The sequence below is a fragment of the Alternaria hordeiaustralica genome, assembly GCF_023758085.1.
Source record: "Alternaria hordeiaustralica strain BMP 2776 chromosome Unknown scaffold_17, whole genome shotgun sequence".
NCBI classification, from domain to species: Eukaryota; Fungi; Ascomycota; class Dothideomycetes; order Pleosporales; family Pleosporaceae; genus Alternaria; species Alternaria hordeiaustralica.
In genome coordinates this window covers 257,582-281,683 of record NW_026056789.1, presented here as the reverse complement: position 1 = coordinate 281,683, position 24,102 = coordinate 257,582, and the positions used below count along the sequence as shown (strand labels likewise).

The 24,102-nt window shown below is 48.2% G+C and overlaps 9 protein-coding genes across 9 annotated transcripts; 4 read left to right on the top strand and 5 right to left on the bottom strand.

Moving 5' to 3' along the window:
• Nucleotides 1-4,908: 4,908 nt before the first annotated feature.
• On the bottom strand, nt 4,909-5,986 carry J4E84_007619 (uncharacterized protein; the record flags this gene model as incomplete). Its single annotated transcript, XM_049390202.1, has 3 exons — nt 4,909-5,095; nt 5,146-5,578; nt 5,626-5,986. 3 exons carry the CDS (start codon nt 5,984-5,986, stop codon nt 4,909-4,911), a joined length of 981 nt encoding a protein of 326 aa, XP_049242055.1.
• A 586-nt stretch (nt 5,987-6,572) lies between these two features.
• On the bottom strand, nt 6,573-7,357 carry J4E84_007618 (uncharacterized protein; the record flags this gene model as incomplete). The annotated part of the gene is made up of 2 exons (XM_049390201.1): nt 6,573-6,806; nt 6,875-7,357. The coding sequence occupies 2 exons, from the start codon at nt 7,355-7,357 to the stop codon at nt 6,573-6,575; spliced, it is 717 nt and encodes a 238-aa protein (XP_049242054.1).
• A 493-nt stretch (nt 7,358-7,850) lies between these two features.
• On the top strand, nt 7,851-10,458 carry J4E84_007617 (uncharacterized protein; the record flags this gene model as incomplete). Its single annotated transcript, XM_049390200.1, has 5 exons — nt 7,851-8,154; nt 8,208-8,909; nt 9,281-10,024; nt 10,097-10,156; nt 10,382-10,458. The coding sequence occupies 5 exons, from the start codon at nt 7,851-7,853 to the stop codon at nt 10,456-10,458; spliced, it is 1,887 nt and encodes a 628-aa protein (XP_049242053.1).
• A 134-nt stretch (nt 10,459-10,592) lies between these two features.
• Nucleotides 10,593-11,516, bottom strand: J4E84_007616 (uncharacterized protein; the record flags this gene model as incomplete). Its single annotated transcript, XM_049390199.1, has 1 exon — nt 10,593-11,516. The coding sequence occupies one exon, from the start codon at nt 11,514-11,516 to the stop codon at nt 10,593-10,595; it is 924 nt and encodes a 307-aa protein (XP_049242052.1).
• Nucleotides 11,517-12,673: 1,157 nt separating this feature from the next.
• Nucleotides 12,674-13,233, top strand: J4E84_007615 (uncharacterized protein; the record flags this gene model as incomplete). Its single annotated transcript, XM_049390198.1, has 2 exons — nt 12,674-12,779; nt 12,833-13,233. 2 exons carry the CDS (start codon nt 12,674-12,676, stop codon nt 13,231-13,233), a joined length of 507 nt encoding a protein of 168 aa, XP_049242051.1.
• Nucleotides 13,234-13,545: 312 nt separating this feature from the next.
• J4E84_007614 (uncharacterized protein) lies at nt 13,546-14,967 on the top strand (the record flags this gene model as incomplete). Its single annotated transcript, XM_049390197.1, has 1 exon — nt 13,546-14,967. The coding sequence occupies one exon, from the start codon at nt 13,546-13,548 to the stop codon at nt 14,965-14,967; it is 1,422 nt and encodes a 473-aa protein (XP_049242050.1).
• Nucleotides 14,968-15,517: 550 nt separating this feature from the next.
• J4E84_007613 (uncharacterized protein) lies at nt 15,518-17,516 on the top strand (the record flags this gene model as incomplete). Its single annotated transcript, XM_049390196.1, has 3 exons — nt 15,518-15,923; nt 15,972-16,201; nt 16,251-17,516. The coding sequence occupies 3 exons, from the start codon at nt 15,518-15,520 to the stop codon at nt 17,514-17,516; spliced, it is 1,902 nt and encodes a 633-aa protein (XP_049242049.1).
• A 391-nt stretch (nt 17,517-17,907) lies between these two features.
• J4E84_007612 (uncharacterized protein) lies at nt 17,908-19,215 on the bottom strand (the record flags this gene model as incomplete). Its single annotated transcript, XM_049390195.1, has 1 exon — nt 17,908-19,215. One exon carries the CDS (start codon nt 19,213-19,215, stop codon nt 17,908-17,910), a length of 1,308 nt encoding a protein of 435 aa, XP_049242048.1.
• Nucleotides 19,216-19,518: 303 nt separating this feature from the next.
• On the bottom strand, nt 19,519-21,235 carry J4E84_007611 (uncharacterized protein; the record flags this gene model as incomplete). Its single annotated transcript, XM_049390194.1, has 4 exons — nt 19,519-20,149; nt 20,197-20,599; nt 20,649-21,028; nt 21,078-21,235. 4 exons carry the CDS (start codon nt 21,233-21,235, stop codon nt 19,519-19,521), a joined length of 1,572 nt encoding a protein of 523 aa, XP_049242047.1.
• Between the last annotated feature and the right edge of the window lie 2,867 nt (nt 21,236-24,102).

Here is a 24,102-nt window from a genome sequence, read left to right as displayed (position 1 = left end):
ATTATGCAAATTTATTAAGATAATTTTAGTAAGCTAGTAGTAAGAAGTTAATAGATAAATATTCTAGTATTTATAAGAGTATTATACCTAAACTTAATAATAACAAAAGGTTAATGCTACTACTATAAAAAGTAGATCTACCTTAGTAGCTACTTACTTTCTATATAGAACTGCACTAGCATATTACGCTCTTTACAGCTTCCCGCTACTAGTTACACTAGAGAGCTAGAGTAGACCTACTACTAATAGGTCTTACGCTAAATAACTAGTAATATATTAGTAATACTAAGTGTGTTACTATAGATACTTAGAGCGTAATACTAGAACTCTAAACACCTTTAAGGCGCCTCTGTAACAGCTCTAAGCGCTGCGCTATTATAGTAAGTAGTTAGCGTATTATAGTAGTGCCTAGCATAGTGCTATATCTAAGAGAATAGAAGATTTACAGCAATAACATTAAAACTCTTATATATAACTAGAACTTTAGCTTAGCTTTACTACTATAGATTAATAGAATAAACATTCTAATTAGCTATTAGCCTTAGATTTATAAGAGCTCTACTAAAGAAGATTTTAACTTCTAGGTAATATACTTAAAGCACTAGAGTAAGCAAAACGTATATAACTTCTAGAGAAACTAATATAATTACGCTAATACACAAAAAGACTATAGTTATTATATAAAAGACGTATTATTCTTCTAATAGCTTCTAGCTAGAATACTACAGAATAGTTAAGCGTAGCAAAAAAGTAGAGACCTAGAAGTAGTTACCTTAGAAGAAGATTATAGAGAAAGCTTATAAAGAATAATAATAGATTAATAAATTAGTAGTAGTAGAGGCACACGCTTTACTAGAAGATAGGTTTATAGATATATTCTTATATAGAGAGAATAGAAACAAGAGAGTACTAATAACTAGAGACGTAGATATTACTACAAAATAGCGCAGTATCTACAACTAGCTAGACTTTAGCAATAGTAATAGAGATAACAAGTATCTAGAGAAATAACTCTATTAATTACGTGCACTATTGTTTTTATACTTTAAAGTATTAAAGTAGTGCAAGAAAACAAGATATATAGACAGCTAGTGCTTTACGTAAGAATAATAATATAAGTTATAGATAAAATGCTTGTTAAATATAAGCTTATACTTTAGAATACGTAGCATAACTAGCTATTATGTTCTCTTTCTATTATCGCAAGTAGGCGTATAGTTTTTTGTAATTAACTTATAACATAAAGTTACTTTAAAAAATTACAGCGTTACTATAATTACTAGAAAACCTCTATAATTTATAAAATATATAGTTAAAAGAGTAGTAAAACTAATAATTAAACTTTTAGAGCAGTAATAGCTATAATACTACTAATATAGTTATTTTTATATTTACACGTAGTTACTAAAAATTTTTTGCGCCTTTAGCGTAGGTATTTCTAAGCTTTTTAGCATAAGACCTTAGTTGCTTATACTCTTTCTATAAAACGCGCGTTTCTTTCTATAAGAAACTTTACTCTTTTCTAAAGTTAGTAATTATACTAATTATTTTATACTTTCTATATATACTAAGAAATTAAGAGCTTTTAAGAGGTAAAGTTTTAACCTAACTAATTAATACTATTAAAATTACTAAGTGTAAAATAGCTAAATTGCGTATAGGTAGTATAGAGCCTTTAGTAGTAATGTAAAACTAGCCTATATTAAAAGGCTAGAGATAAAGTTAGCTATACAAGAGCAGAAATTTCGCAATATTATATAAGAAAGATTATAATTAATAGAAATTAAGGTGTATTACGTTATAGAAAAGTAATCTATTAACTATTTTATATAACTTAGTATTCTAACCTTAAACATATATACTTTATTACTTAACTTTCTACTATAGTATTGTATATATAATAGTAACTAGATCTTCTAGAAAGCGTATAATAGCGCGTAAGCATAACGTGTATACTAGTCTAAACCTCTATTAACTCTTAGGTCTTGCAGATCTTTATAGAATAACTCTTCTTCTTTACTAGTATCTTCTCTATATTAGTGTTATCGCTATCTAGCTCTGCAGAGCGCTTCTTAGAGGCCTAAGCTAACTTTACTCTTAACGCCTTTACTACCTTTCTATTTACTTATAGTATTAGGTAGTTGTTAATATTAATAGTAGAAGCTAGAAATAATTAGTAGAAGTTCTATCTAAAGATTAGAAAAGATAAGAGTATATACTAAGGTAACTTTCTAAAGTGTTACGCGCATTAATCTAGCTCTATAGCGCCTTTGCCTAGACGTTACTAATATTTAGCGCCTGTAGAATAGAATCTATTAGCTATATTTCTTATACATTCTAAGGTTTTGCTACTAGAAAGTCTAATATACCTTCTTAACTATAAATTTACTAAAGTATATTTTAAATATAGTAAGAATTGTAAGCGTATACTTACTAAAGAACTAGGTTAGCTTAATTAGCTTATTATTATAGTAGTAGAGTTTAGCTATCTCTTAGATATTCTATTAGTAAAGCTAGAGAATAACTAGCATTTAGAGTAGTATACTACGTAGAGCCCTTGCTTTATATAGATAGCTTTAAGAAAGGTAGTAGTAAAGAGATAGCTATAAGAGTAGACTATATATAGCTTAGTACTATTAGAGGTATTCTCTTTAGAGAGTATAGACTAACATTATTAGTAGAAGTAGTAGAATTTCTAAGATCTCTAGAAGAAATAAGCTATACGTACACTACTTATTTTCTTATAGAATAGATATTATAGAGTCTTTCTATTATAGTTATAAAATATAATTCTACGTAGTAGTGTAGTTAGTAAAGTCTAAACGCAGATACTAGAAAGACTAAGATCTTAGAATAGAGAGCTAGAGAGATATTAGAAAGAAAGAGAAGTAGAGCTAAGCGTGCTAGAAGAATAGAATAGAAGAGAAGTAATAGTAAAAGAAAAAAAATAGAAGAATAGAGCTCTACTTACATAATCTTATTCTCTACACTATATTTTGCTTAGTAGATATTAGTAGTTGCTAGAAAAGAATAAGATTTTAAATTAGAGGTCTAGAAATATACGTTCTTACTCTTTTCTTTAGATTATAGCTTAGTCTATTAATTCTTAAATAGAGTATAAAGAGGTCTAACTCTAGCGTAGCCTTTTATTTTATGCTACTCTCTCTTGCGCTAATATAGCTTATTACACTTCTTTACTCTCTTATAAGAAGTTTATAAAATAATCTTAGAAGAGACAGAGAATAGAGATAAAGTATTACTCTTATTACTATAGTTATCTATTAGATTAATAAGGCCTTTAGAAATAAAGTAGTTATCTTTATTATTACTATTAACACGCTTATATGCCTCTTTATCTTCTTGCGCAACCTTAATATTGCTAGTCTTAATAGTATCTAGAACGCTTTTACTAGTTTTAAGCGTAGTATTGTTGTTTTTACTAAAGTTATCTATAGTAGTATTAGTACTATTACTGCTTAAGCTAGACGCGCTTAAAATCTTAATAGCTAGAGTAGTAGCTAGTTAGATAGTAAGGTAGTTTATAATATAGCTATAGATCTTAGCAAAGGTTCTACTAAAAGCAAAGCTAAGTCTAGAAAGTAAAGTAGTTAGCATAAAGTAAGAAAGAGGCTAAAAAAGAGAGAGTAAAGCTTATAAAGTATAAGGTTTAAAGCAAAAAGTAAGTAGATAGATAGTAGAATATAGTATATAAACTAAAAATTAGAAGCTAACTCTACGCTACTTAAGGCAGCTACTAAAAAAGTAAGAAAGAAAGCTTATAAATTTAGAGGTTATAGCTAAGAGTAGAGATATTATACTAAACTCTAAAGTAGAGAATAAGAATATAATTAGAATTAATAAGCTTTAAAATAAAAAACTAGAGAAAAAGTAAGAAAGAACTTATAGATTGTTACTAGCCTATTAACTACTAAATTATAGTAGTGCAGGTAAAAAGATAGAGAATTAGAGAGTAGGCTTTAGAGTAGAAAGTTAGTATAAATATAGCTTATTTAGATAAAACTTTATAACTTATAAGACTAGCGCAGTTAATATAGAACTAGTTTTAAGCTATAAAGGTAGAGTAGTAAACGTAAAAAAAACAGAATAAATAGTAGAAAGTCTTATTACGCGCAAATTTAATTAACTTAGCTAGAGCTGTAGTTGTAAGTAGTAGTTATTGTAATAGTTACAATTATCTAAAAGACTACTTCTTCTAGGTAGGTAGCCTAAGCTCTACTAGTGCGTAAATTAAGCTAATAAGTAATAATTAGTAAATACAAGGATTTTGCCGCGCGCAGTGAAACTTTACCCTTTATCTCTAAGCGGAGTCCGGGGTGCAGCTGACGCATGTTGGCGCGGGACGCGCTAGCACGTGCGGGACCTTGCAGATTCCATGACTCGTGCATCCCCGACGTCATCCGACACTATCACCTCCAGGGCTGTACCTTTACCTGCCATCTTGCGTACGCATCCAGCGGCATGATCTACTCTGACATCAGCATTTCGTATCTTCGCCTCCCAGATTAAGCATATTACACCTTTATCAGGGTATGCGTCGTGCACAGCACGTCGCACGATCGGCGCGCCTTCGGCTCCGGCCCGGTCAGCTCAGTTTATCGATTCGGTCCCCAGCCCCCATCACCGACTCTTATGCAGCGACATGAGCTGACTTCGATCCAAGCTTGGGGCCAGTCACCCTTGGTAGAGTTGTCCTGGTAACAACGATGATCACACATTCCAATCGTTGCTCAGATTTGCGGTATGATGCGAAGAGTGGTACGAGCAGTTTGCGCAAACGGTGGCCCGACTACATTTCGATATGGAACAAAGTTTAGTACATCTCAACCATGCGCAACGTCAAATATATACAAGAAGAGCTTCCATAGCAGGCCAACTTCGATCGACAATCTACTCTCCAGAAGGTCCAGCAAGTGTGGCGCCTGGCCTGATCGGAGTTCCAAAGTTCGGCGTGCCATCCGCGTTCCAGTTGACCTTCTGCGCCATCGTGTACCTGTTGCCATCGCAGGCACCAGTCTGAATAGCAGTAGCGTGGTAAACGTTCCATATCTCTGTGCCATCGGGACTAGTGAAGAAACTATATCGTGGTCAGCATGGATATCGCGCAGTATCGGCTGGTCAACATACCCGTTGTGACCTGGCCCGTAGTTGCCGTTGGCATTGGTGAAGACAGGCCCATCGCTCTTCTTCCAGCTCGCACTGAGCGCCGGGTCACCCGAGCCATTCCAGGTGAGCAGACCCAAGCTGTAGTTGGGCGTCCAGCAGAAGCTTGCCGAGTAAGCGATGTAGGTCTTGCCACCATGGTACATAGCAACCGGGCCTTCTTGCACAGGGCTACCATTGGTTTCCCACGACTCAGTAGGTGTAGAGAGGATCTTGGTAGCACCGAGTTTGCCAGGCGAAGTCATGGGTGCGATGCAAAGTGATTGCAGGGCGCCGGAGAAGCAAGACCAGGTGAAGTAGTTGCCCCATTTGCTGAAACGAACGATAGAGCCATCGATACCCCATACGCTTGTTAGTTGAGAGAGGTAGGTGTATGTCCCGAATGGGTCCGCACCACCTGCGACTGTTAGATTACTCATCATCTATACGATGAAACATTCTCACCTTTGAGCACATAAGGGCGCTGGAGGTCCAGGTTGTCGGTACCACTGCGACCGGCAGTATAGTAGATGTACCATGCACCATCGAGGTAGTGCAGCTCAGGTGCCCACATGTTGCAGCATCTGTCAGGGTTCGAGTCGGTCCAGACAACCTTTGTCTCCCCTGTCTTCAAGCCTCCAAGCGTCTTCGCTCTCGTGATTGAAAGGTTCGTCCATGTCGTCGTCATCATGTAGTAGTAGCCATTGGTGTAGGCGATGTGAGGGTCTGAGCCATCCTTTTGCTTGAGTGGGTTGCTGAAGCTTGCTGCGCTGACGAGGGAAGAGAGTGCGAGCACACATGTGCTGAGTGACTGGAGGAACTTCATGGCGGTCAAGAGAGAGGATGAAATCTGCAACCGGACTGGTGATACTCAATGTGGTCGTAATAGTCCATCTTATAAGAAATCTGACATCGCACTTGATCTTGAGCCGCAACGAGATTGAAGGCATGCGCCACAACCTCAGTTCTTCCGTCCACGACTTACATTTTGTGATCATCCGGCTTTCCACGAATGACCACCATGACTGCTGAGAAGCCAAGATATCTCTAGCGGAAATCTGGGGTGCAGCGCAAAAACTAGAAAGGACTAGAGGAGCGGACCGCTGGGCTCAATGTCTGTAGAAGGCTCCGATTGGTGCAAATGAGTATGCGCATCGGGCAGCCCTCCGCCCCACACATGGTCCTTCCTCATATAGACTACGAGACTTCCATCACGTGTGTACGACTGATGCCATGTGGGGATGGTAGTGCTGTGTAGTTGTTGCGAAAAGTACACGAAGGGGTTTGAGGCTGCGTTTTGACGCCTGTGCAAGCCAATGAGCCATCGGGTGCCGATGTGCCGAGGTCCTTTCCCGTTTTGCGCGAAACCTCGTCATCTCCTGCCTGCCATCTAACCCCATCTCCCCCATACTCTAGCCATTGACACTGGCACTCTTTGGCATACCGATGCCCACTGCGGCTGTCGCGCCAGCATCGACAGGCAAAACCGCACCCGTTATCCATCTCGCATGATCTGAACTCAGAAAGGTTACAGCGCATGCTGCATCCCATCCATTGCCTTCCGTGCCCAGCAGACTTCTCTTCTTTCGCGCTTCTCGGGCTCCTTCGCTCATGCCACCTGCATACATCATGGGCGTGTATAGCATCTATGTCATGTCAGTTGGTTGTTGTGCAGCAGGAATGAAGAACGTACGCCCGGGCAGACACAGTTCACCCTAATACCATCGGGTGCGTGATGCGCTGCCATTGCCCTGGTCATGTTGACCACCGCGCCTTTACTGGTCGGATACAGAAGATGTGGTGTGCCGCCTTTGAGTCCAGCGACGGAACCCATGTTGACGATGCTGCCTTTCGTTTCGCCTTCGTTCTTCTGCATGGCTGGTATACAGTACTTCGTCATCTGCACCATGCTGCTCACGTTGATCTCAAGTCCCTTCGCCCATGCCTCCATATCGACATCAACCGCCGTACCTGGTGCACCGCTGACACCTACGTTGTTCACCAGTATGTCCAGCTTGCCGAACTCTTGAATTGCTTTAGCCACTACTGCCTCGCAATCGCTGGCCTTGGTGACATCGGCCTGAATCGCAATAGCTCTTCCGCGATGTGGTTTTGATGCTGCCATTTCCGCAGTCTTCTGAGCCCACTCCATGTTCAGATCCAAACAGAGGACATGGCAGCCCTCATCGGCAAGCATGATCGATATCGCACGGCCATTCCCAATCCCATCACCTTCGCAGCCTGCTCCAGTTACAATCGCGACTTTATCTTTGAGGCCACGTGATGGAGGTTCAGATGGTACTGTAGCCATTGTCTTCGGCCTAGGTCTATGACGTTATTTGCGGCTGATGTTCGCAGATGATGACTCGGACCATTGAGTTCAAAAGGCAGATGTCTATAGTCGTCTCCCGGCCAAGGATATTGAAATCGACGCGGTCAGCTTGATGATGGTAGGCCAACAACTAGCAGCCACAAAAAGCAAACATGGTGTTGGTGGCACGCATGTGAGGACCTCGGTACATTGCGGGGTGACGCTAGCGACCACCGGTCGCAGATATGACGAGGCAGACTCAAGTGCTTGACGCGGCTATGCTAGGCTCCAAAGGTCGTACGAGGCTAAGTCGCTGACCGAATACATATCGCTGAATTCCTCTTCACACAACCGCAACTCTTTTCTCATCAAGATGACAATGGACTTTTCTCAGTATGGCGGTCCGTCCGACGAATGGCTGGCACTGGAGAAGACGCTTCCCGCGCGGACTTTCGACATCTCGATGGACCCACTCGTACTTCAGAAAGCTGTAAACACCGAGAGAGAAGCACGCTCGGCAGAGCTGAAGCAGTTGTTTGCAGCACATGTCGAGGTCAAAGATCACGTCATTCCAACCCGTGATGGCTCGACTATCGAAGCTCGTACCTATCGATCTGTAAAGAAAGACGCGTCAGAGAAGCTTCCTGTGTACTTGTACTTCCACGGAGGAGGTTTCATCTTTGGTAATAGCTCCTACTTATGGTGTATCCACATTCGTTGGCTGACAATGATGCAGGATCGTTGAATAGCGAGGATCCGCTGTGTTCGCAGACCGCGATAAAAACCGGAGCGCTTGTACTGAACGTCAACTATCGCCATACACCAGAGCACATCTTCCCAACCGCTTGGAACGATTCTCAGGATGCATTTGTATGGCTGCATAAGAACATCGACGCACTCGGGGGCGATCCATCTCAAGTCGTTGTCGGCGGCGTCTCAGCAGGCGGCAACCTAGCAGCCTCCCTCACCCTGGAACAGCATCTCAAAAAGAGTGAGACTATGGCAGGCCTGCCCACACTAGCCGGTCAGATCCTCATCATCCCTTTGCTCGCCCACCCAGCTACATATGAACAAGGCCCCGGCAAACTACTCAACAAGTCGACCTCATCCTATGTCGAGAACGAAGACGCTCCGGTTCTGCCGAGGAGAGTCATGGATTACTTCACAGCACTTCTGAAGGCTGGCACACCAGATCTAAAAGACACAAAGATGAATGTAGTGAACGCGACGGAAGAGGAGGTCAAGGGCTTTCCTCCTACGGTGTTTGGTATCGCAGGCTTGGACCCGCTGCGCGATGAGGGGCTGTTGTTTTCAAAGAAGCTGTCGGAGGCTAATGTGCCGACTTCTACTACGCTTTTCAAGGGCGTGCCGCATGGCCATAGGCGGTTTGGGAAAGCGTTGAAGGCGTCTGAGCATTGGGATCAGTGTGTTAATGAAGGTATACTTTGGGTACTTTCGAAACCGGAGGCTACGGGGAAGTTTGATGTGAGAGTACCGTAGTGCTCACGCGACTACAAGAGGACTGCTATACCTAGTCGGGACGTTTCCATGTTGTACGCGCCGTGTGTGCCCGCCATTGGTCTCGTATAAGCGTCCAATGAGCTCGAACCGCTTAGCTAAGAGGCACAAGACACGTCGCACTTACCCTTGCCCAGCCTTGACCTTCTCAGTAATACAAACGCGTGCCACCCGATAACCATTGCTATCTACATACTAGCGACGCTAGTCACACACCGATGCGGCTCCTTCATGTTGAGCCCAATGACACTTCCGACCCTACTCTACAGATCTCATTCTCGGAGTTTGTAGGAAGTGACGTCCCCCCATACGCGATCCTTTCACACCGATGGCGCGAGCAAGAAGTTCTGTACGATGACATGATAGCTGCGGACCGCAGTATTGCACGCAGCAAGAAAGGCTACGCGAAGCTTGAGATGACGTGCCGTGTTGCGCTTGAACACGGGTTTAGCTATGTCTGGAGCGATACTTGCTGCATCGACAAGAGTTCCAGCGCTGAGCTATCGGAAGCTATCAACTCGATGTACAGTTACTACACCCATTCAGAGTGGTGCATCGCATACTTGGACGATGTGGTGCTCGATGAAACACAGCCCGGCGTCCCTTTCGGAGTTAATGGAGCACTATCCAGATCAGCTTGGTTTTCAAGAGGGTGGACTTTGCAAGAGCTGATCGCCCCGCTCAAGTTGACTATCTACGCAAAGAGCTGGAACAAGATCGGCACAAAAGCTGATTTGTTCAAAGAAATCTCTGTAGCCTCCAACATTACTGAGAAGGTCCTGAGAAACCGGGAAGCCATCAGTGCCGTGGGCGTATCCGAGAAGATGTCGTGGGCGGCGAAAAGAGTTACGACGCGACCGGAAGACGAAGCGTACTCCCTGATGGGCATCTTTGGTGTCAATATGGCAACTTTGTACGGAGAGGGCAAAAGCAGCGCATTCAGACGACTACAACTTGAGATTCTGCGGACAAGTACTGACCATACTCTTTTCGCCTGGAAATCAGAGACAGTTAACGGCGACATGCTAGCGCCAAGTGTGTCGTGCTTCTCTAACGGAGCAAGCTACGAACCATGCGAGTATCCACCCGGTCTAATTGATCGTCTAGACCCGATGCCAAATTACGACATGACAAACGCGGGACTCCGCATACAGCTGCCTTTGAGACGTGAGCCAGAGCGCATAGGGCTATACTCTGCACTTCTGGCATGCAACTACAAGCTTGACCCTAAGTTCTGTGTTGCCGTATACATCAGCCGACTTGGCGGGTCTTCGAATTTCCCTCGCTTTTGTAGGGAAGTTTACTGTGATGAAACCCTACACCTTGTACAGCGACAAAGGTTTCAAGGTAGATTACTGGATGACTTTGGGTCTAAGCCAATATGGATTGCAGGCGAGAACCATCTACCAAGACAGTCCTTTGAGGTTGCATACCCGCTCATGGATCCAGACTGGTGGAAATATAGCTAGGGGTCTCTGCTGCTAGAGGCGGTGGTGAATAGTATACGTTTCGTTACTAAAATCTTCATCCCAACGTCAACGTGAAACCGGTGTGGAAGTCGTAATTCAGTGTACCTAGATAGTTGTCCATGAGCTAAGTGCGCTCAGTGTCTAGCAACAAACTCCAACACGCCCTTCACAAAAGCGTCAGGATTCTCTTCCGCAATGTAATGCGCCGCCTCCTCAATCATCACCATCTCCGCACCTTCATGATACTGGTTCGCCATACCCTCTGCAGACTGTGCCAACATAAACTTGTCCCCATTCATAAGCATCGACGGCACCTTGACCTTCCCATGTTCAACAACCCAATTCCTGTTCTCCTCCGCATCCTTCTCAAACGCGCGATAGACCTCCAGACCCGCCCTGATAGCACCAGGTTGCGAATACGCTAGGGCGTAATGCTCGAGATCAGCGGGCGAAATAGCCGCACTGTTATACGAGATCTTATCGAAGAAGTGCTTGAGGTATTCTCGCTCTTTGCCCGCGATCAAGAACTCCGGTAGATCGGGTACCTGGTGGAAGACAAAGTGGAAAACGTCGGGTGTGCCTTTGACGTTTTCGTAGCATGATGTACCAGGTAGCGGACATTCACCCCAAATGACGCTAGCTACATCGTCGGGGTACCGCGATGCGTACGCGAACGCAATCATGCCACCAATGTCATGCCCCACAACATTAATCTTCTCTTTGATGCCAAAGTGCTCTTGTACCAAGATGTGCAAGTCCTCCGCCATCTGCGTCTTTTGATAGCCTGTCAAGGGTTTGGAAGATTGTCCTGCGCCACGGTAGTCAGGCGCGATGACGCGATAGCCGGCCTCTGATAGCGGCGTGATCACATGACGGAATTGGTATGATGTCTGAGGGAAGCCGTGGATGAGGAGTATGACGCCCTTTTTTCTCGCCAAACGTGGTGGTGCGCATTCAATGTAGTTTAAACGGATCTGTTCGTTGGATGTGGTGGTGATTGACGCGATTCGTTGATGCCAGCGCGAGCTGTCGATGGCTGGGGATTGCGGAGAGGCCATGATGGATTGATAATTGAGAAATAGCGGGTATATCATGAGGTAAAGAGGAATTATTCGTATGTGTTGAGATGCATGCTCTCATGAGAGGCCGTGAATTGATTTGTAAGGTATGACGCTCTCGCAGCGTCATAGCCAGCCTCGAAGTATGCCGAGTGGAGTTGTAAATATTGTTGGTATTCTTTTGCACCCCATCCGACGAGTTCTTCCTAGAAATTCGGTACGCTTCTTGGCTTATGAATGTCTTCCTTAGGTCGAAGCACCATAGCGATTAAGGCGTTGTCCTCCAGGGCGTGATGGTTTTGTAAGCTATTTCGTTTCAGGCCTAGCTCCTCCAGTGTTGGTATCTCGACAATGATCTCGCTATACAGAATGGCCATTGCAATGACATCCAGATTTTGGAATGCTCTCTCCGACGGATAATTGTCTACGACGCGCAGTATATTGGCTGTTTGATGTTGGTCTGACAGACTTCTACTGCGCCATTGGGGAGTGGCGTCTGATGCCAGCTTCGCGGCGACGGCAATTCGAAGTGTGGAGTAGTTCGTCCGGTAACCCGTCTTTTATCTCCTGTAAGGTATATCCACTATCCGGGTTTGATGAGCGGCTCCATCTCTCTTCATGTCTCGGATATCTTGAGTCAGGCCGAACGCTATCCTCTGCGCGATTCAGTCAGGATGCCGAATTCCATGAGGATCGAACCCAAGAGGGTAAAGAGTAGATTTAACAGAGAGAAGCATTGATGCCTTGTGGGAGCAAGAATGAAGGATCGGGATTAATGGAACATCTGAAGATGCGCATGCGACACGCTAGAAGGGTTGCCCCACCCTTTGCCGTCTTTGCCTGAGATCCGCCTGAGGACCCTTGTCGACATGACCAATGAAACCGCGCTTGGGTTGATGCCATTCTGCCGGAGACGTGCAGCTGCGGTAACGTCTGTCGCATGTCGTTCCTGTATCAACGCCAACTGTATCAGGCCAGTAACATGGCGAAATTCACCCCCGCAATGCCGCAACTTTCCTCAGGTGCGAAAAGCAACCGGCGCGTATCGTAGTAATCAGGACGGCGACATGGCGATATATAAGGTCGCAGGGGATGGCGATGCATCCAGCAGTAAACCCATCATAACCTCTTACGCCTTCAAATAACCAAAACCGACAATGCCGACACACGGAGAGAGGAACCTCGAGCTCGGGAACCAGGCGTATGCTGCTTCCTTCGACCAGGGCCATCTGGCACTACCACCCAGTCAAAGATACACCATCGGTAAGCACCTGCAACCACATTTCCAGCCATCAGCCGCTAATATGACGCGTCAGTAACATGTATGGACGCGCGCATCGACCCAACTGCCGCCTTTGGCATCCCTCTCGGAGCCGCCCACGTAATCCGCAACGCCGGCGGCTGTGTACACGACGCGTTCCGATCCATCGTCATATCGCAACAACTGCTTGGAACAAGAGAAGTCATCGTCGTAAAGCACACCGGATGCGGCATGCTCACATTCGACAACCCGACTGCGAAAGCCGTGGTCATGAAGAAAAGGGGAGAGATAGCCGCGAGAGAGGTGGAGACCCTCGACTTCCGGCCTTTCCGCGATCTGGAGATCCAAGTCAAGAAGGATATACAATGGCTGCGGATCAAAGCGATCGAGGAGAACATTCGGTTCAGTGGGTGGATCTACGATGTCGAGACGGGGAAGACGACGAGAGTGGTGTGAGCTGATTGGAGGATTTGATTGAGCTTGCGATATACCCAAAATAATGTAACAACATCTTGTGAGTCTTGCCTGACAGCGTACACATCAGCCCAGGTGTAAATATCGTGATGTGGAGTTGTCGGTATGCCCTGGCGCCTGCCCAGGTGTGTTACAGTCAACACCTTTCCTCTTATGAGCTAGCGGCGTGGCAGCCTAACGCCCTGTCAGCTTCCACGACGCCATTTATCTCTGCGCTCATGCAACAACAAACCTCAGTTTCATTGCATTCACTCATTCACACGCACTTCAAGCAGTCTTATACACTGATCGACCATGAGCTCCAAAAACGCGTCGCTTGAGGGCTTACCAGATGAGCTGGTGCACGAGATAATCACGCACCTCGACGCCATTCGCTCTTACGACACGCTCTTCAGGTACACCGAACACCAGAAAAACGTGGCGATAGAGGCAAATCGTCAATCCGACAACCACATCCGCAGGCTGGCCTTGTACAATCTCTGTCTGACATCTCGTTGCCTAAAGCGAATGGCTACCCCAATCCTGTACGCCTCGTTCATAGGGACCGCCGCCGAGCATGGCACCGAACCTCTCCAGTCGTTTCGCAAAAGAATCTTAGACTCCTCTGGCTCGGGTGAGGAACTTAACAAGTATCTGAAGTACGTGGAGATTCGACGCATGGACAAGAAGTGCCAGAACGACAGCATACCTCCGCACACCATTGCACGACATTACCTTACCATGCTAGCCGACGTTGTCAAACAGGCGGCCAACCTACAACACTTGTCGATCGAGAATATAGAAGACCGTGATCGATCCTTCTGGAGATACTTTGTCCCTGGACGGGAAATAACGCATTCGCCTACGCCCAACCCAGGAGCCGAACATGTTTTTAGCAAGCTTCAGACATTGTGCGTCAATACAACTCTCCAACACTATGGACTCCACGCTGAAACCATTTCGTTTGATCAGATTTGCTCCGTGGTATCGACGGCGCCCATGCTCACCGACTTCCGAGCGCGTAGCGTCGTGGCACAACCGCCAGCATCGATGCCTCAGCTTGGCTTATGGAAAACGCTGCAGCGCCTCGAGATTACCGCATGTCGTCTCGAGATAGAGGCGGTAGCTAGTATTCTATCGGCATGTGAAGGCTTAAGACATGTTGTCTGTATATGGATGCCTCTCGAGGATTTTGAAGGGTCGCCATCCGACCTGTACGCCAGCCTGTTACGTCACGCTGACACGCTTGAATCCCTACATCTTGATATTCGTGAAATCATGTTCCGATCAGAGGAGGAGGCCTCGGACTCTGATTTAGACGAAGATTACGTAGAGATGGTATCGCTCAAACCTCTCGGCACTCTTCGACCATTCGAACATTTGAGCAAGTTGGTCATATCTCAGAACTGCTTGCTCGGTGCTTCTGCTCCGTACGCTGACTTTTCGAGGAACGCGCCTCCAATAGCCAAGCTGCTATCACCGTCTCTCACAAGCTTCACGATGCTGATTGGTGTTGAAAGCCAATATCGGGCGGGATACAAGAGCTTGGATACATCGACTGTCCTTCGGGATTTCGTCGCGGAATGCGGGGCATCTGATCTGAGCTTGGAAGACGTGAGTTTCCAAGCTGAGTTTGAGTTGTCTGCGGCGCCCAAGACTACGAAGGCGTTCCTTGACATTGGTGTGCGTTATGAGCAAGTATTAGAGCGGTACTGGGTCCACGAAGCCTTCAGGTAGAAGTTGTCGAATGGCTATGCGCTTTGCGTACTGCGAGTCGTTGAGAATACGATGGTCGGTGACAACATCAGGTACCGAAGGACACGACAAGCGCACTAGAAAGCATCAAACGACACTGTCAAACGCACAAATCGGGTTATATAAGCCTATGTCCTCCTAGTAGCCAAGCTTCGGTGACCTTGCGCGACGCGGAGGCAGACATTCATTGGAAGAGTGCATGTGGATCTACCTCAAACGCACCGCCGTTGACCTGACGATATGAGTCTGCCTTTACTTACTTACTTGAGTGGTGGCCATTGCGGCCATAGACCTTCACGTGCTAGTGTCCCTCACCAGGCGATTGTATATCCATATAAGCCTGACATTCTACCGTTCTATACTTACACTTCTCTATCCTCCATTCGTGTCGATACACCTCATTGGCCTTTACTTGCTCGATCACTCCTTGAGTCAGTCTTACAATAGCGGCATCGTTTATCTCGGCACTCAATCACAATAAGCTATCGAGCACCACCAGTCCGAGGAACCGCATCAGCAAATAGCCGTCAACATGGCGACTTCGAGCGACCAGGCCACTCATCTAGACATCGCGTCGCCCTCGGATATCAAGGCAGTTGCTGCGCATACAGAGACACACGATGCAGAGATCCATAATCGAGAGAACACATTGGACTTTGATCCTTCGCCTGTCATGTCCAAAAAGTCTGCGCCCGACGTCGAGAAGCCAATTGGTACCCAAGAGCAAGTTGCTATCGAAGATTCGACAGATGTCAAGACCGCGACTCTCGGTTCCCCCTTCCCCTCACCCAAGCTGGTTGCCGAAGACGACAAGAGTGTTGCCTCTCTTGAAGATGGAGAGATCATAGAGCCAGACCTTGACGGGGCAGTCGGAGCGAGCTCTGTGACGGTGCAAGAGCAACAAGAGCAAATTGACGAGAAGGCGGAGTCGAAGCTTGGTATGTCTCACTATCATCACCAAAGTCATCTGCTAATGTAAAGAAAAGCATCTCAAATCGCCAAGAAGGAAGCTCCTCTGACATCGCCCCCTGGGCTGCATGCCGAGGCCACTAAGGCCGACGTTGACACCGGGAACGAGGACAGCGACTTCAAGACCGACACAGACGCGCACATCGAGGCACCGAAGCCTTCGAGGCCAGCTCACAGTCTACCCCCACACATGCGTCCTGACTTCCAGTCGCCTGCATCCCGCCTCTTCGGCCTTCCAGACCCGAGGGTAGGCAGTTCCACCAGCCTTTGGATGTATACAAAACTAACGCACGCAGCACATGATGTCGCCAAACGAGGTCAACCGATTCAACGATGCCCCACGCGCCCCACGCTCCCACTTCAATTCCCACGGATCCCGAGGAGGTGACCACGGCGATCGCGAGCAAATCGTCCGTATGAACGCACAAGTCATGAAGCTAAAGAACGAACTCGATACCGAGCGAAACAAGGGCGTGCGTCTCCGCAAGTCTATCGAAGCTGAGCAGCAACAGAAAGTCGAAGCAGCTTCATCCGTCATGTTAACGAACCTTCTCCGCGATCAAGCCACAACCCTGACGCTCAAGTCCAAAGTCGAAGCCCGAGAGCGCGACCTCGATGACCGCGAGCATAAGATCACACAGTTCGAAGTCTACCTCACCGAAGGCCAGAAGCAGCTCATGTACGCGCTAGAAGAGAACGGCGATAGACCGATGAGCGCTGTGCAAATGGAACATGCCCGCCGCGAAGCTGAACTCCATGCGCAGAAAGCCATGGCTGATATGAACAGTAAACTCAACATCAAGATCGAAGCCCTCCGTCTCCGCGAAGCAGCCCAACAGATGCGCGAACAGAACTGGAAAGCCATTGCCCGCGAGCAACTCGAAGCTGAATTCGCTGACAACTCCATCAGCCATGAGAAGGCTGATGAGGTTGCGGAGGAGGCGTATAACGATGGGTTTGGTGCGGGTAAAGAGGCGGGTCGTAAAGAGGCACTCAAGGAGTCTCACCAGCGCGGTTTCCTAGAGGGATATGGTGCTTGTCATCGTACGCAGGTCGCTCTGAGTAAGATGCGCCAGGGCCTTATTGCGCGGGATGATCCTGAACTGGACTTCCTGTATGACGCCAATCATCCTCACAACCTCTACACCATCGGTTCTCTTCTCGGTCGCATGGAAACTGAGAACAGCAATCAACAGAATACGAAGGCTGTTGGTCAGAAGGAGATCGTTGCTGGGAAGAGCACCCCCGTTCCTGATAGGAAGATCGAATCTGCCGAGGAGACTCCGAGGACGGATGGCAAGGTCAACGGCCACCACAGCGGTCATACCAATGGCCATACCAACGGACATGACAATGGTACCATGATCCACAAGCGCGAAGAACCCGCCATCAAGATGCCTCCGCCCCGCCCTACCTTCGCCGCCGAACTCCGCGGCCCCTCGCTGACACACAACGGACACATCGTCCTCGCTAACAGCGTCGCGTCGCCTGTTGCTAAGGAGACTGGTCGTCCCATCATCAAGTATGAAGATGAGGGTGTGAACTTGATTGATCTCATGTAAATGGGGGTCTGGTTGGGGTGAAGGAAAGCCGGAGTCTTTCGATTCGGATGGGGCTTCAGTTTGGAGATGAGCGGAGGCAGGAGATTGATCTAAAAGCGTGCATTTCCATTATTGATATGGATTGAATGACAGCGTTCGGTTTGCCGAAATATGGGAAAAGAGTAAGGATATATATGAATGATCTAGAGTATGTATCGAGACGTGATACAAGACTATGTCACCTAGTGCTCTAGCCTCCTCGTTTCATTGTCAATGACTACAGTATACTTTTCTCTATTCCTATTTCTCTACTACTACGACAATGTTGAATCTCTCCCGTCCGTCTATCCTTTATACTGTTACAACCGTCTGTCACACTTTTGAGAACTCCAATCTACCATCTACATGGCCCTCAATCTTGCATGACACTCCACCCCTCACCCCTACCCCTCCCACCAAACCCCCTCCCACCCCTAACAACACGCCCATGCCCCCTCTCTCCCAACATCTTCCCCTGCGGCGCATCAACCTTGCCAAACTGCTCCGCCTTCTCCTGTGCCTCGGCCGACAACTGCGGTTCGTTCGCCTTGGCCCCATTTCCGGCTTCCTCTCCACCAGCACCCTCCCCATCCTTAGCAGGCCACTTCTTCGCAAAGTCCTGCGCCCCACCCCCCACAGCCCTCATCTCTTCATCCACCACCCCATCCTCCCTCGCCGCATACTTGCCCACAATCTCCAACAACTGCTTTTCCCCCTGCGCCTCCCTCTCCTTATTCCACGTATCATACTCATCCCACCACCACCCGTGCGTCACACCGTCTTTACCCAAGTATCCCGCTTTGCCTTCCTCGTCCAGACGTGCCACCCACGGCTTATCCACAATATAGTGCAGCACAGCGACCTGGTCGTCTTGCCAAATATTCTCATGCCAGTACCGCCACGTCTTGAGCGCATTCGTTTTCCAGCTCAAACTGCTCCAGCGCCCATCGAAGGCTTCGTTGAGGAAATCCTGATCCGGGAATTTCATAGCGCGTAACTTTGCATTGCCCAATTCCTCGAACTTGGCCAGCACGAAAGAAGACAGGTCCTTGCTAGGCCGATAGAGAAAAGTGCCAGAGTTGAAGTTCGACAACGTGTATGGTTCCGGCTTAACCTCTGCTAGCTGATCCGGTGCGGTGAGTTTGGCAATCGCGCAATTCTGCGGGTTCCATTCCGCGGGGGCCCAGGAATCGTGGTCGAGGTTGCAGACGCAGGTGTGTACGGCCATTGTACGCATGCCATCACCGCCCTTAAGATACGCATCATTCTCCTCATTGAAGATCAAGGGCGAAGGGTTGGAGAAGATCATCATATCAGCATCCAACCAACAAATCCTCTCAAACTTCTGCCCTTCGGGCATATCCCACAAATCAAAAACACGCAGCTTCGTCCATGTATCGATGAAGCGCTCGGCGACCATGCCGTGTTCGGTTCCATCTTCTGGCAGGCGGAGGTGTTCCACGGGGTGCAGGATTATGTTTGAGTAAGCGGCTTCGGCTTTGAAGGCGTTGATGCAGGTTTCTGGCAAGGTCTCCGGTGTGTAGGTTATTATGAGCGGGGTGGAGGGGGAGTGTTTGTGCAGGGTGTAGGCGAGGAGGATTGCGCCGGCTAGGTAGCTGGGGCGGGTGAGGAGGGTTACGTAGGCGTTTTTGCTTTGGGGGGCAGTTTGTTGGTCTACCATTGTGAGTACCGGAGAGTTCTGCGACTCGGAGCTTTTGTTGGTATTGGTGGTTCAGGGGGATACCGGCAGGGATATTGAAAGGTACATGTGGTTGAGAGGTGTTCACAGGTCCCACTATGGCTCTGACGTCACGACTCAACAATCCGAGGCCGGAAGGCACAACGCGTGTTATCGCAATTGGGTTATACACATCTTGTGTGAAATGGAGAACGGGGAAATATAGTGTTACAGGTTCAAATTACGGGTATCTCAAGAATCCTACGTCGCGACGGCCACTCCCACATGCACCAATCGTACAATCCCCTAAAACTGCTTCCCATCCTCTTTCGCCAGCGCCTTGCCCCAGGCGCTCTCGAACGGATCGTCTAACTTGACCTCCTGTGCATCCTGTAAAGCTGCAACCTCAGGCACCACGCTCGGCGCTGTTAGCTCGACAGGAGCAGGAACAGATTGACTCAACGCAGCAGCAGCCTCTGGGCTTTCGTACTCGAAGTTGCTGGAGTAGACGACAGCAGCGAACGCCTCAAGACCACCAACAGCTTCGATAGCAGCTAGGTACTCATTGTTGGCTCCGGTGCCGATGCTGTGCGCTTGTCTGCAGAATACGGCTAAGCTGTTCGCGACCTTGGCCTTGATGTCGTGTCCAACAATCTCCTGCACACGAGCGTGGTTATCAGAGATGGGCGGGATCTTGTAGGAGAGCTGGGAAATCTTGACGTCGACGAGGTGGGAGAAGGCAGCGTCGAGGAGCTGTGTGAGGACATGTGTGAAGGCAGGCGAGTCGATGAGGTCAGAGGTTTCGTCGATCAGGCGACGGAGAGAGGTTGTTGTTGTGGGTGATGTGGACTCGGAGGATGAGGTCATGCCGGATTCGCGGAGGACATAGTCTTCCTGGTCTTGCGGTGGGAGGAGGAAGGTGAGCCACTTGCATGTCCTGTGGGGGGTTAGCTGGTATCATTTGAAATGAGATGGGGGTCCTACCTTCGCTCTTCCTCTGTTGCGCCTTCGACCCTCTTGCGCACTTCCAGGGTAAGTTCCGACAGTCTCTCCAAGGTCATCTCTTCTCTTGGGTTCACGAGGCCGAAGACGTCCTTGACTGCGGTCCGTACTTTCTCGATAAGCTCTATGCACCCCTTGTGTAGTAGCCACCAGCTCAAGCTGAGGTATCTGCGGTTGGTCTCGAAGTCGTTGCCATATGCTTGCTCGAAGTTGTCGTCGTCGTTGTTCTCCAAGTTGATCCTTGCGCCTTCAGTTGTCGACTGCGGCGCGGCTAACGACACGACGGAGGCGAGGTAGTTTCGGCGGCCAAGAAGATTCAGTTGAATACGCGTAAGAAGCGTGAGGAGAGAGAGGGTGTAGATAAGGGTGAAGGCGCGTGTTATGGCTGGTCGCGTCAGTATGTCAAGTCTCAACATCAACATGACGGTACTCACAGCTGATTTTCATCTCGCTCCATAGCTGCGCCTTGCTCTTCTTGCTCTTCCTATCCTCCCTGACCTCTGGGATGGCATCGGTAGGGCCCGTGCTGCTGTCACCCTCCGTAGCGATTTGGCTGGCATGGATGAAGCTATCCGTCTGAAGACTCGAGCTCCGTGCGTCATCCTCGGTCGTATCTGCTACACTCGGGGGCGCTGAACTGGCAATCTCGCTGGGTCCGACACTCCGCGATAGGCGCTCTGCCTTTTGTCTCTGCAACTCTTCCAGCACCTGTTCGACAGGAATGGCGTCCAGTATGTTCTCGGTCGCGGTGGGCAGGATGGCGAGGACGGTGAAGGTGCAGTCTTCCTGGTTCTGCTCGAAGCGGCGGCGTAGACTGCACTGTCGTTAGAGCATGTCATGTGATGGACACGGTGTAGGCGGACTTCTCTTTGGCGATGCGATCATCGCTCATGCGCTGCCTCGCCTCCCCGAGCTTGCCCAGGACATACTGCCCCGCCAGATAACCCGCGCCGAGCACTCCGGCGCCGATGGCAAAGTTTGTGCGGTTGCGCCTGAGCCAGCGACGCGTGCCCTGTATCATGGTGATGGTTGAGAGGGCTATGCAGCCCGCGTACTCGGGGGTGGAGCAGGCGTCGCGTGTGGGGAATCTCGGAACACGACCAGAGATAACGCGGCGTTCCGGCAGGTCACGGGTGCGTCAATGCGGCTATGCGTAGCGTGAGGGTCGTCGTAGTCCAATTAGTCGTGTAGCAACAATGTGTATAGCAGGTGTGCAGTCGTGAAAGAGCAATGTTGGCGTTCAGCTTCCAGCGCATGCGAGGTTGGTGTCCGGTTGCACCAAGCCTTCGTGATTGGGCCGAGGTCCATTGCCCTTTCGGGATAGGAAGCCCTGGCCGCCTTCCCCCCAGAATGTTGTCATCACCAAACCGCTTTCAGTAATCCGAGTCCCACACATGCTGCAACAGTTAAGCTGTGCTTCAACATGGGAATTTCCTAATGAATCAATATGTTTAGCCACTCAGGACAAGTGTCCAAGAGATGGTTGCATTTTGAATTGAATAAATACAGTAGGAATGCATTCCTCCCCTGCCATGGCTCATAGTAGCCTGTGTTTCGTCCATCACATTCGCAAGCTCCAGCGTCCGCAGCGAATGTATTGACTTGAGAATTCAAAAAAGAAGCAACATGATACATCAAATCGTAAGGCGTGTCGTATAATCGTTGTCGTTAGAACGTATGATGTGTTTATCAAGCGAGCGTTGTCGCTGTTGGTGTCGTTATTGTTGTCTCGGGAGTATCAGGAGAAGAAGTCGTGCTCGTGATTGGAGACGGTGCCTCGGAGCTGGATGGCGTGGCTGATGCTGGGGTTCTGCAAAGACCGTCAGAAATTGTGCGCAGTATGAGGTGTTGTTTCGTTTGCTTGGGCCGTGGAGAAAGAAGAAGCCGGTCTGGACGTTTGCTAGGTATGTCTAGCGACATGACAAAGGAAACCGTGGGCGGACGTGGAGGTAACGTCCTACCAAAATGAAGACAAGGCGAATTCCACAGCATGCATGCAAACCGCATACTAGTGGTACTAAGCCCTACTAGTCACGACGGCAACACGACGCTAGACCAAAGCCTAAAGGAGAAGCCGGTTGGCCATACATCATTTGAGAGGATGAAAGATGATGAACGGAAAGGGAATGGACGGAGATCGATTGATGCAAGCATCTTCATCGTCGCGTTAGCTGCTTACTTTTAGTGCATGAACGTACCCGTGTGAAATGAGAATATAGAGTCCTCTGCGTGGCAGCATTCCCCCCTCCCCCCTTAGTTCCTGGTAACTAAGAATGGAGTAGTAAACCTTGGTCAGGCTATCATGATCTTTGCTAGCGGCTCTTGCCCCCTCGGAAAAACGATGGAGCTGGATATGCTGGTCGTCGAGATACTGTCCGTGGGTTGAGAGCCAGGCAGTCGATCCTGCAGTAGACATGACAAACAAAGGAAGCTTCTTGTATGACAAGAAGCATGCGCAAGATGAAAAGCTGTGTAGAGCACAGACTCTATACGTACAACGGCTCCATGATTCGGTGAGGTACAACCCTGGGGTACTTGGATCTTCTGGTGGCCACAAGTTCCCAGATCATCGGATGAGGTATCGAGAGCCTTTGAAGCGTGGTGATAAGTGAGGTCGGTCGTCATCATGGCTTGATGAATGGCAGGAGACTCTAGATGCTCGTAGAAGGTCACCTGGGGTTAGCCTCACCAGATAAGTAGTCCATGGATTGGTTCCAGGACGGATCAAACAAATTTGGTGGATATTGTACCTCTCTTGGAGAGAGGCCTGGAAAGGTTGAGAACGAAGATGGGGCCCCATTCTGATCCAGTGGATTGTTGTAGCCACAATGATTGGCCTGGAATGTCTGTGGCTCAACGAATGAGGTTTGGTTGCTCCATTGATCGTCCTGGCTGGTTTGTGGAGCCTCTGTGTACGGTCCAGTCATGTGGGAAGTTACGTACCCCGACATCCCTGATTGACTGTCCTCCTGCATCCCGTGTACCTCCTGAGTCCATTGCGGGCTGCCGGGTACTGTATTCGACTGTGTCGTTGGTGTTGTTCGAAGAGGCGTGCGTTGCTGCTGCGAAAGCTCTTGGGTCTGCTGGTGAGTGCGAGCAGGTTCTTCAGCGTTGAAGGCGGTCATCGACTCTGGGAGTGTTGCGCCAAGTCTTGCAACAATGTCTTAGTATCCTGCCCGCGAACGCTGACTCCTATCACAATCTCTTACCTCTGCGAAACGGCCTTTTCCTCCTGCAAGGGTTTTGCCATCGATACTAGCTTTCCGATGACATGGGTACACTACATCTTGTTAAATCTGCCCAATTATCGCATCAAATCGTCTCATACCTTGCCCTTTTGTCGCTTGCACTTATCACAAGCACCGACCTTTCTCGTAGTCTTGTAAGCAGATCGTTCGGCAGGCGTCATCTTGCGCTTCTTTTTCGGCTGCGTTGCAAATCCATCCACAATACTGAATACGTGTTGTTGGCCAACCCCGATCTGTGGTATATGGTCATCTAAGTGTACAGGAGAGCGATACGAGCTGCTCCGTGACAGCGAAGGTGAGACGCTTCTTCGATGCGTAAGCGCCGCCAGTTCTTCGACACCTGGCCTAGAAGCATCAAGTGCTGATAGTGCCTGGGTCTCATATGATGTTCCTGTTGTCGACTCTATTGATTCATGTTGCATCGACTCCAGTTCGAGCCTCAGGAAATCTATGGCGGCCATATGTTTGCGCTGCCGCAAAGTCTTGCACTGTGGGTACTGTTCTTTCAGGAGCTCGTGCAGAGCATCTGAGTCAACTGGCTGAGTAAATTTCATGCCTGCCCATGGCGGACTCGCGTCGCTCGTAGGCTGTGATCGCTTGATGGGTCTCATTCTTGTTCTCAGCTACGTTCAGTATTAGC